Source organism: Notothenia rossii (genome assembly GCF_949606895.1).
Source record: "Notothenia rossii genome assembly, chromosome: 7".
In the NCBI taxonomy this organism is placed as follows: Eukaryota; Metazoa; Chordata; class Actinopteri; order Perciformes; family Nototheniidae; genus Notothenia; species Notothenia rossii.
Window position 1 is genome coordinate 82,476,128 of NC_136905.1, and position 12,515 is coordinate 82,488,642.

At 43.1% G+C, this 12,515-nt stretch overlaps 1 protein-coding gene across 1 annotated transcript; it reads left to right on the plus strand.

Annotated features, from left to right (window-relative positions):
- Positions 1 to 322: 322 nt before the first annotated feature.
- On the plus strand, positions 323 to 9,173 carry LOC307046502 (presenilin-1-like; the record flags this gene model as incomplete). The annotated part of the gene is made up of 7 exons (XM_079692871.1): positions 323 to 431; positions 1,269 to 1,326; positions 2,074 to 2,210; positions 3,517 to 3,621; positions 5,491 to 5,670; positions 6,122 to 6,240; positions 6,785 to 9,173. 7 exons carry the CDS (start codon positions 323 to 325, stop codon positions 6,938 to 6,940), a joined length of 864 nt encoding a protein of 287 aa, XP_079548997.1. The 3' UTR covers positions 6,941 to 9,173.
- Positions 9,174 to 12,515: the final 3,342 nt, after the last annotated feature.

A 12,515-nucleotide genomic window follows, 5' to 3' on the forward strand; every position in this document is an offset into this window, starting at 1 on the left:
ATCCTTAGGAAAGGAATAGATTTGGAACCAAAGCTGAAGATATATAAATGTTAACCGACAGGACTTTAATTCACTTTGTATTGCTTTTCAAATCCTACCTCACACAGCACAAAGACATAATACCTCTGAGACACGCGGTGTAGGGGTGGGTGGATCGATCCCAAAATATCGATACCTCCGATCAGAGGTCGCGTCAACCGAATATTTTCCGTCTATGACCGATTTTTTTTAACAATGACGGAAAAATCTGAAAGCAGATTAGAACAAACTCAGAACATCGCCAAAGCTTCCCCGCAGCGAGGCTCCGGTGTCATGCCGCGTTATGCATGTCCCTCAAAAAGGAGATGATATCGTTTCCAAACCTAACTTTGCCGTACAGATCATCGGAATGTCTGAGTGCTTTACGCTGTGGCGCGCTTCCGCCAGGTGCAGTGGGCATGCATAACACCGGCGCTAACAGTTCACGAGCTATTTCACAACTGTTAATGAAAACTTAGCGAACTGTGATGTGTGCAAGAAGGCAGTTCGCTACTGTGGCCACTTTGTATTGTTACTTTTCATGTTTGCACTTTTTAAATTTGCAAAAGCAAAACGTTTATTTGTCAATAAAAACTCTCCTGTCTTTAATCATGAAAATTAATTCAGATTTAATAATAATAATAATAATACATTTTTTTGGGGGGGCGCCTTTCATAACGCCCAAGGACACCTTACAGGGCCAAGGGGCAATATAGGGAACAATTAAAACAGAGGATTTAGTGAAGTATCAGCCGGGGTAAGACAAGACAAACAACAGGAAATGGACTACAGAAGGAAACAAAAGGACACAGGGATTTACACAGACAGATTGAGTCTATTTTTGATGCTTTCAGCTCAAAAATCATGTCATGCAAGTCTCCCCTACATGAAAGTACATAAGACGCTTTTCATTTTCAAAAGTATCGGTATCGTACTGGCCCTGAAATACTTGGTATCGGATCGAATCCAGATGTTGTGGTATCGTAAGGAAGCTAAATGTTGCTCCAAAGTTTCCCTAAATCTAGGCAAGGGGAAAGCTGGCAGGGTCCTATTCCCCCGGGGGTTCCTCACCTCTCACTTTCAGATATCTGGTTGCAATGGGGTTCTTTAGATACCCTCAATCTTCCCTTTAAACATATGCCCGCTGTATGCTAAACACATGCAGTACATTTTGTTGTCTCTCTCTCTCAGGTTGTCTGTCTCTCAGGTTGTCTGTCTGTTGTCTGTCTCTCAGGTTGTCTGTCTCTCAGGTTGTCTGTCTGTTGTCTCTCTCTCTCAGGTTGTCTGTCTGTTGTCTGTCTCTCTCAGGTTGTCTCTCTCTCTCTCTCTCAGGTTGTCTCTCTCTCTCAGGCTATCTCTCTCTCAGGTTGTCTGTCTCTCTCTCTCAGGTTGTCTGTCTCTCAGGTTGTCTCTCTCAGGTTGTCTGTCTGTCTCTCTCAGGTTGTCTGTCTCTCTCTCTCAGGTTGTCTCTCTCTCAGGTTGTCTCTCTCTCTCAGGTTGTCTCTCTCTCTCAGGCTATCTGTCTCTCAGGTTGTCTGTCTCTCTCTCTCAGGTTGTCTGTCTCTCTCTCTCAGGTTGTCTGTCTCTCTCTCTCAAGTTGTCTGTCTCTCTCAGACTGTCTGTCTCTCTCAGGCTGTCTGTCTGTCTCTCTCAGGTTGTCTGTCTGTTGTCTCTCTCTCTCAGGTTGTCTCTCTCTCAGGTTGTCTCTCTCTCTCAGGTTGTCTCTCTCAGGTTGTCTCTCTCTCTCAGGCTATCTGTCTCTCAGGCTTTCTCTCTCTCTCAGGTTGTCTGTCTGTCTCTCTCAGGTTGTCTCTCTCAGGTTATCTCTCTCAGGTTGTCTCTCTCTCTCAGGTTGTCTCTCTCAGGTTCTCTCTTTCTCAGGCTATCTGTCTCTCAGGCTGTCTGTCTCTCTCTCTCAGGTTGTCTGTCTGTCTCTCTCAGGTTGTCTCTCTCAGGTTATCTCTCTCAGGTTGTCTCTCTCTCTCAGGTTGTCTCTCTCAGGTTCTCTCTTTCTCAGGCTATCTGTCTCTCAGGCTGTCTGTCTGTCTCTCTCAGGTTGTCTAACTCCAGCTCTCTGGTTTCTCTCCTCTCAGATCTGTTGGCGGTGCTCTGTCCCAAAGGGCCCCTGAGGATCCTGGTGGAGACGGCTCAGGAGAGGAACGAGCCCATCTTCCCCGCCCTCATCTACTCCTGTAAGAAACTCTGAATACAACAAAGAGACGAGTCAATGGAAAAAGGCTCATAAAATAACACTTCAACTCCTTTCAGCGTCTGCACTCCCCCTGAGTCTAATGAGCAGTTCAAAGCTCTTCCACAGCACTCTGCCTTTTAATGCTGATATGCATTGATCATTCTGTCTATCGAAAATGTTCTTGTATTTCTTTTGGCTGTGGTGTAGAAAGAATGAGAGAATATGTTTGTAAACAGCCACAAGGAACCTCATATCTTTTATTATTAATGTACTCTTACTTTATTAATACAACCCAATGGTTACACTTTGTCTTAACCCTAAGATGCATAAGTGGGTCTTTTTGGACCCGGTGAGGTGGTTTTCCTGAAGTATCTTTGTAATACATTTTTTTTTATCATTTCATATTATAGCTATTCCTCAAAAACATGTTTTGGATATCACGCCATTCAAATTTTAAATTTAGATTTTAAGAAATTTTAGTTTTTGTATTTCTACCCCAAGCTTCCATAAGTGGGTCAAAAATGACCCGCATGCATTTCCTTTGGGATCCTCTGGGAACCTTTGATTCTTATCACCTGTTGCTGTCAGGAATACATTCACTGTGGGACACACAGACTACATCACAAGTGACACCTCTCAGGAAGATTATTTTACACAGCCTGATCTGATACCTGTCAGTATAATAATAATAATAATAATAATAATAATAATGATGATAATAATAATAATAATAATAATAATACATGTTTTTTTTATAGGGTTTTTCAAGGACTCAAAATCGCTTTACAATATAAGGGAAGGTTAGGGTGGGGGGTATAGGACTATCAAACTTGATCAACCTGCATGGATTGATGGGGGTTGGGCTATGAGGAGAAGAGATGAGTTTTGAAAAGGGACTGGAATACTGTGAGGGTCTCAGAATAGCGGAGATCTTTGCATTGATATGTTCAAAACATTTTTTTTCCAAATATTTTTTTTTTTTATAAATATTGCAACATTAAATATAAAATATTTCTAGTGTGAACCAAAATATAATACTAAATATTATACAAGTGATTTTTCTTAACCAAAATGACAAATGGAATAAAAACACATATTATTCTAATACGGGTCCTTTTGACCCACTTATGGAAGAGAGTAGGGTCCAGTCACTCTGAGGGCATCTAAGGGTTAACCAAGTGTTTGTTCATTGATGCATAAAACGGCACTTTCCTAGTTTTTCTTGTATTTTATTTTTTCATGAATCCTTAAACCTTAATATTTTTCCTCTGATTCTTCCTCCCCCTCCTCCTCCTCCTCCTCCTCAGCTACGATGGTGTGGCTCGTCAACATGGCCGACACTGAGTGGCCGCCAAAAAGAAACTCCACAGAAGCAGCGGCCCCTCCACCTCAGCCTGAGGAGGCTCCTGAAGGTTTGTGATGTATTCAAACTGAACAGGGATATGATTCACATTGCTCCACCTAATGGGTCATATATATTTGGGATTTGAAAGTGATTCTGTTTGGGCTGGTATGAGTGAAGATGATTGAAGTATCTAAGCTACTTTTAGTTTTTATGCTCCCCGCAAATTGAACAAACTTCCAGAAAACCTGAGGTCTTTTAAGTCGAGGCTGAAAATATAACTTTTTTTCAGCTGCTTACCCAGAAGTCTTTTAACTTTTTTTTTAGCACCTACTTTATTTACAATGTTGTTTTTAAACTATTCTGTATCTCTGTTATGAACCGGTTATTCCATTGTTTCTTTTGTCTTCTTATTAAGTGTTACTGATGATGTAAGGCACTTTGATTTGCCTCTGTGTCTGAACATGTGCTCTATAAATAAACGTACATTACCTCTAGAATACACAATACAAACAAATATATAATAAGTAGGATTACTCTATACATGAGAGTAACAAATGCGTCACTTCCGGGCAAAAAGTACGGCTCCGCGGTCAATAATAATTCTGAAGTTTTTGCCAAACCGATCAGAAATGTAAGAAAACCATGGATTTTCTGATCTTCAAAGAGCCCGGTTACGATGACCAGACAGGCAAACAATTACATGAAATCATTTGAAATCGACGATCTGGCTCGATATATGGTTAAATATAGCAGTAGGCGATCGATGTCCATAGATGAGAGTAACATCTACCACTTTACGGCCCCGCCCACTTTTGGGGGAAACCAACGGCTGTCATTTGAACGGCGATCGAGCCTGAAGCCACAGAGCTCTTCTGTTACCGTCCTTTCTTCTTAGAGGAAGTTCAGAAACACTGAACTCTGGATTTGTTTTAATGTTTGAGGTGCAATAAACAAAACAGCAGCTTTTTGGCTGATAAAACTATTATGTTCCGCCTCGCTCATGAGAGTAACAGCTGGAGAAATTACAGCCTCGTCTACTGATTTCAAATTAACCATATATCGAGACCGATCTTCGATTTCAAATAATTTAATGTAATGTTTGCCTGTCTGGCCATCGTGATCGGGCTCTTTGAAGATCCACAAATCCACGGTTTTCAAACATTTCTGATGGGATTGGCAAAAACTTCAGAATTTGTATTGACCGCCAATCAAATTACAGCGTTGTTTCCCCTAAAAGTGGGCGGGGCCGTCATTTTTGCCCAGAAGTGACGTAGGTGTTACTCTCATCTATAATAGGTCCACTTTAAGGTAAGTTAGTCTATCATGCTATATTTGAATAATATAGTGTAGGACCATACCTATATAAGGCATATTTATACTTTTTATTTTTCAAAATACCAAACAGATCATGCATTTTAGCCATTCCTCATTTGGCTCAATTTAACACTGTCTTTGCATCATGGGCTGATTCTGTGAGAAGAGCACCATCTACAGGCCTAGCATATGTACTACAGCGTCTCCAGCGCTTTGCAACGGCAATGTCCGTGGCTGTCTCCTCCTGATTGGTGGAGTTGGCCCAATAGCCGTAGCGCCACTTCTGTGATGTCATATAAGTGTTCAAATCTGGATCAGTCTGTATCAGATCCGTTGCAGCCCCTTTTTCAGAGATTTGGGTATGGAGGAAAATAGAGAGGGTTGTGTTTTCTGACACTTGGTGAGTTCCCTGGAACACCGGGGACACATATTCATGTATAAAAGACGTACAAAAGTGCATTTTGCATGATAGGTCCCCTTTAAGATATAAAGTTAGGATACTCTTCATAATACGAGTGTGGCTGGGTGGGGGTGCTGCAGGTGGATGAGCCATGTTTAGTGTTTGTTCACATTTCCCTCAGTGTTGATTATTCTCATACTGACCTGTCGTCGCTCTCTGCAGACGTGGCCTCCCCGGCCTCCCCCCCCGCTCTGTCTCATGACGACGGGGGCTTCAGCTCCAACTGGGTGAACAGCCAGGAGCACCAGCTGGGCCCCCTGCAGACCACGGAGGAGACCCGCCGGGAGATCCAGGAGATGCCCTCCGACCGGCCCCCCGTGGAGGACGACGACGACGAGGAGAGTGAGTGCTGACAGAACCATATTTAACAAATCAAGTTTCTCTCCAATTGTAACAACCGCAGAAAAACAACTCACTTCTGTTCATCAAAATCACATATTGAGAGGTCTCTCTCTCTGTGTCTCTCTCTCTCTCTCTCTCTCTCTCTGTGTGTGTGTGACCACATCATAAAACATCTGGGGAGTGTTTTTATGAGCTGCCCTCTCTGTGAAATGAGAGCGACTAGATGTTTGGCTGCAGCCTGTTTTTAGTCGCAGATTAGGAAGCGATTATTCACGACAATTGCCGGGTTCCATGTGAGTGAGAGCCCGGGTAAATATGGGCTCTTTTTCTGTTTGTACAGTAATTACAGTACAGATCTCTGTGCGGGTGGGAGGGCGTGAGTTTCTGTGTTTCTGAATCAGCCTCCACCCTGACTGTGGTCTCTCTCTTTCTCTCTCTCTCTCTCTCTCAGGGGGGGTGAAGCTGGGGCTCGGAGACTTCATCTTCTACAGCATGCTGGTGGGCAAGGCCTCGGCCACAGCCAGCGGCGACTGGAACACCACGCTCGCCTGCTTCGTGGCCATCCTCATCGTGAGTTCTTATTTCAGCGTCCAACTCGCGCCACCGCAAAACCTCCAGCACTTGATTTGTATAACAGCTTTGTTGTTGCTCGCCTGTGCCCCCGCAGGGCTTCTGTCTCATGACATTACTCTGTGGTAGCCGAGTTGCTAGCTCAAAGTCCTATTGTAAACCCGGAAATGATGAGTACCCCAAAGTTTTATGATAGAAATGTTTAGTACGGGTCCCCACACAAAGACACTGCCGGATGCTAACTTGCATGTGTTTGGCAATTTGCAAAATTAGCACAAGTTGCATTGATTAGCATATGCAGACAATAGTTATACAAATGTTTTGAAGTGGTTGTGGGAATAATTGAGAAAGCTGAATCCATTTCTGACATTTATAGGATCAAAAATTGCTGTTAACCAGAAAAAAAAAGCAATATTTTGATGTATTTTGGGCCAAATTAGAATTTTAAGGGACTCAAAACTGTTATTTTTAAGCTCTTTTCTGCATATGACCACAGAAAGCTTTGGTTGTATAACAGCTCTGTTTTGTCTGTTCCCCCCCGCAGGGCTTGTGTCTGACCCTGCTCCTCCTCGCCATCTTCAAGAAGGCGCTCCCCGCTCTGCCCATCTCCATCTTCTTCGGCCTAGTCTTCTACTTCGCCACAGACAACCTGGTGCAGCCCTTCATGGACAGACTGGCGCTGCACCAGTTCTACATTTAGCAGGACGACGCCACGATTAAACCTCCACCCTCGCACTTCCTCCGGCCACAACGTCACCGGCCGGGTGGTGAACAAAAGGGCGATGACGGGGGGCCCCTTGACCAGAAAGAAACCCACTATGACAGGACCTCCCCCCCCCCCCATTTTTATTTGCGTTTTAAAACCAAGAAGTGACATTTCTGGCTCGACTTGGGACCTCATCTTCACATTTTTTTATTTATCCAGGGAAGCTTTGCAGGAGCAACGGTAATAATAACCACAGTCTTCTACAACTTTACAGAAGGTGCCTTGCTCAGGGACACTGAGAGGCAGCTGTGGAGCGAAGGGAAATCTCCTTCAAAGACTTTAATCAAACGTCTTCATCTTTACAGCCCCCCCCCCAAAGCTACCCCTGCTATGAAAGAAAAAAGCCTTCATTGAGTAACGGACGCTCTGCGGTGTTGATGATAGATGTGGAGTTTGTGTTCGAGCTGTCGGTCACCACACGTGCTTTCCTCACCGCCGTTACGAATGGTTAAGAAGCGCCGACGGATGAGCGATCCCACCCCGAGAGATTTACAGTGATGTTTTTCACAGGAAAGAGTGGATTTACTATCCATCAAATCAAGATACGAGAAGAATAGATCTGTAAACAAATAGTCGACGGAAAGATAATCGCCAAATATTTCTAAATCGATTGATTATTAAAGTCATTTGTAATTAGAAATTGTCCTAAGATTCCGTTTTCAGCCTCTCTGATATGGAGATTTCCGCCTTTTCTCTCTTTTATATCATAAGAAAGTGAATATCTTTGGAGTTAGCATGGACAAAACCGAGATATTTAAAAACATCACCTTGGACTTTATCGACCTGAGACCTTATTCACAGTTTCTGACCAAACAACCAAACGATGAATGGACCAAACACGTTCTAGATAATGAATATAATCTTGAGTTGGGATCTTTTTTGAAAGGAGTTTAGTTTTCCCACTTTAAAAACAAATCTTTGAGAGTGATTCACACCCAGAGACACACTGATCACGTTTTAAGCCCGTGTATCTCTCTTTGTGTTTCTATGCATTAAGATATCAGTGTACTTGTGACACTGACTCTAATATTCCACCGTGTTTCCTGCCCTTCATTTTAAACGAAAGGAACACCAACAAAATAATCACAAAACCCCGCCTGTAACTTCAATCATTCAATCGTAGTTTTTCCCTCATGCCTTAAAGGTAAACAAAGAATCAAGCAAAAATAGAAAAGTCTGGAAATGAAGTCAATCATGGCCTCGTTTAGGAAAAGCAAAACCCATGCAGTACAATCCAAGTTTTTACTACTTCATAAAAACGTGACCTTTCAACTAAAAAATACTATTAAAAGTATTTTTCTGCAGAGGCTGGCATGTGAGGGAAATTGTCATTTTGTTGGTTAAATATTCGTTTAAATCACAGTTGATGTCACAGCCTGCAGAGGGAGGAAAGTACACACACACACACACACACACGAGATTGCCTGGAGGTCCAGTGCCTTGCTCGAGGGCATTTCAGTAGTTGTTGTTGATGTTGTTATTGTTGACAGAAATGTGCTTTTCATTCTTTTCCCTGACTCACATTTAATTTCATTTTTCTCCAACCTGCCCGGAGTAACCTGTGATCATCTGCTCTCACACTCTTTAGGCTCCGCCCCCTACTGTGCTACACCTAACACCATGGTTATTTCCACTAAACACAGATACTGTAGTTTTTTCCAAAATATGCATAAGAGAAACTTTGTACTTTTTCAAACACGGGGTAACGGTTCCTACACAGATCCGGAGCGTCTGTGAAACTAACATCAAATCTGTGTGTTTTGAGAAGAGAATGCTGATAAATGAGGGAGATGTAGTTTGATTTGAAACTTGAATGTGAACATAATCTCCAGTTATCCAGCATTAACTGTGTATTTTAACAAACCACATTTAAAAAAGGGTCTTCTATGAGATATGGAGTTGTGGCTTCTTATATGTGAATGAAATAATGCAGATTGATGGAGGACGAGCTGCACTGATGGATTTGTATTGTTTCACTCGAGTGTAACGCTTGCAGAGATCAACCAAGGGAACAATATATACAAATATCTGTTCTGAAACTTTGCTTTTTTTTAGGGAATATGTCGGGTGACTGCCTTTTTTTTTCCTGTCCTTCACATGCATATGTGTGTTATGCAAGGTTATTCAATTCAGATTTTGTTTTTTTAATAAATAATGAAAGTTAAAATACTCTTTGTTGATGTTGTTTGAAATGGAAGTGCAGCTCTCAGATTCTCGAGACTGTAATTTGTGTTTTTTTCTGCCAGTGTGGACAAAACCTCGCACTAGAAGTGGTGATCTTCATAGTTGGTTTGGTTTTGATGCCAAGTGGTGACTGGGGTTTTTTAGTGCGAGCGCAGTTACCATCTCTACACACATCATGTGGAGGTACAATGCTGCCAACTCTAATCCACACATTCATTTCAGTCGACATTTAGATATCAGGTCAAAATGTTTAGAAACATTTCATTTTATTTGTCTTGAGGAACAACCTTTCACTTGCAAAAAAAAATAGGAATATAAAGTGTTATGAATATGCAGTAGCTGTCCGACAACATCGGCCTCTGCATTGTTGAGTGAAAAATTGAAATAGATTTAATAAGATTATATTTAACTTAATTGTAATTGCATAGTGTACAATGAAGTAAAACTAAAATACTACTGGGACATGTCTCCATGCTTTAATTAAAAAGGTCTTTATTGTTCTCATACAGCCTGTGCTGCAGCACCTCTTTCCACCCTCCGTCTGAAACCAGAGCCCAGTGTGCTTTGATTGGTTAGCTGGCCGGCTCTGTAGTGATTGGTCAACCAGTTTAGAGATGTCCCACCCCTTAGCTGTACAATAGGCGCCGCTTTCACACCGCAGTACTTTTCCCACAAAGGTTCATCAGAACTCTTTAATTCTGATGAACTAAGTACAGATTGCGTTCACACCGGAATAAGTCCCTGGTGGAGGATTAGGAGAAAGAAGCCGCTGACGTCACTTCTTCTTCTTCTTCTGCTTTGGGTTTTATTGGCAGGCCGCAAACAACTTCACGGCGTATACTGCCACCCGAAGTCCCCGGCCGGAAGTCCCCGGAGTTAGGGACTGGCTTCAGTAGAAGCTGCTGGGACTCCCAGCAGCTTCTACTGAAGCCTTCCGAGTAAATCGCCAGAACGCCGACACCTCCTCATCTCCTCCGCTCCCATATTTTCTTTTGTGTTGCCATAAATTAGTCAATCTGCGTTTGTACGCTGGGCTAATGCTAATCATGCTAATGCGAGGATAATAAAATGGCGGCTTCACAAAACTTTTTGGGAGTTTTACGGGGCGTGGTTTGCATTCCGCCCAGCCAATCAGACACAGGAACCTTTTTCTCCCACGAAAGTACCTGCTCTCTAGCAAGGGTGTAAAAAGGTTCTCATGAACTAATTTTTGTTCCGGATTTTTTTTTTGTGAACCCGACATTTCGAAACTATATCGGAAATAAAGTGGGAAAAGTACTGCGGTGTGAAAGCGCCTCTTGTGTTGGAGCGCTAGTCAATACAAGCGCAAGTTTTACATAGTGATGTCACTATGTCCCTGAAGTAAACAAAGGAGTCCAATGGAGGCGTTTCAGGCGGGGAGAGTGTGTTGGAGAGAAACTCCCTCTGGATGGGACACAGGGATTGTAGCCTCTGCAGACCATTTACATGCACTAAAACCTATAGAACACTACAGGAGAGGGAAAACCCTGAAAAAACCCGAATAGGGCCCCTTTAAGCACTTGATAACACATTGAGTGACAAACATAAACTTTAGACTGTTTGATGAGAGACCTCCCCTCTGTAAATCTGCTCTCTCTTTATTTCCCCCCCCTGCAGAGGTCAAAGGTCACTCACAAACCCACACTTTTGTCCGTCCGGCATCGTCTCTCCGCAGCTTCCTTTGACGCAGCCTCTCTGCAGGCGGTGGGAACATTGTCAGAATTCCTCGGCGTGCCGATGATTCCCCTCGCTCGCCGACCCGCTGGCTCGCCACCGGGGACACGCATTAGTTGTCGTCATGGGGACGGTGTGGGACAGTGTCACGGTTTGGCAGTTTACCCAGAGTGCTTAACCTCAAACTGTGACTTACCTAACGAGGCCTCATCCTGGCGTGTGAGTCCCCGCGGAGGCTCGGCCACAGAGATTATTACTTAAAGCTTCTCCTGCAGACACCTGCTAGGATCAGATTATTAAAAACATGCACTAAAAGAAGCTTGAACTCAAGATAAAGAATCCCAGTTATTAGAAATGTGCTGATTAACAATGCATTTATTTAGAAATACTAAAGTATAAGTACCTAACATTATTCTTAAACACATGTTACTGTGCTTAGTTAGTTTGTACTGCCTTGCAGCTTCAGATTAAATTGAGGCATAATCTATACTTTACGTAGCTCCATTTAAGAGTGAACTAAATTGAAATAAAATCAAATACATTTAAAAATAAACAATACAATTAGAATACATTTAGAATTACATTGAAATATTTATAGGAACAACAGCCTGTGAACGAGCGTCATCCTGCATGTGTAAAAGGATTTATTCAGGATGCTTCCGTGTCACACCTGAGCACCAGGATATTTCTGCTAAGGGGATTACAGAGCAGGGAGGGGGGTCTGCTGCATGAGACCTGTAAGGGATCGAGGATTAGACTACCATAATCGCAGACACTCAACAAAGCAACACACAGGAGCTACTGCTTGCAACACACAGAAGAAGAAAAAGCCCTGCTCAGGAGATTGAGAACGTATCAGAGATGTCTAAAGACAAGCTGGAGAGCCTGGTGAAGCGCATGGAGGAGACGCTGCTGGAGATGGAGCAGCTGAAGGTGCACTGCGGGAAGCAGAGCGAGGAGCTGGGCCAGCTGGTGGTGGAGCTGCGCAGGGAGAACCAGGAGCTGGTGGAGAAGTACGACGAGCTCGCTGTGGAGATGAAGGAGGCCAAGGAGATTATAGATCAGCTGCAGGACACTAAACATGCCTTCAATGCGAAGGAGAGGCAGGCGCAGAAGCTCAGCCGGCAGCTCTGAACACCCACAGGAAGACGGACACTCCAGTGGATGTGACCTGAGAGAACTGGAGGAAACTACACTCAAGACGGAAGAAAATATACTAAATACTGGGCACAGATGTTTCTTTAACATATAGAAACTGTTTTTTTCTTTCTAACCTACATATGTGCATGTAAAGTTTAGTCATTTAAACGGATATCCTGTGGTTTAGGGCCCCTCTTAAAGCCACGGCTCGACTTAATGACCTGGAATCAAAAGTCGAGGTCTCTCAGAAATGTACGTGTGGAAAATGTGGAATTTCTTTCTTTTTTTTTAAGATACATAAGGCATTAGGGTTCTAAAATTAAATCAGCAGCATGCCAGGAGGTCCCTGTAAACATTTTATTTGGTGATGTTTTTTTGGGTTGTTCAGTGCCCAGGAGAAGTTGGTGGTCACCTATTTTGGGTGTCCGGAGGTGGAGACAAAGTGCTAAAGATACCTGATTATCCCTTCTGACGCTCAACCTTGTGAGAC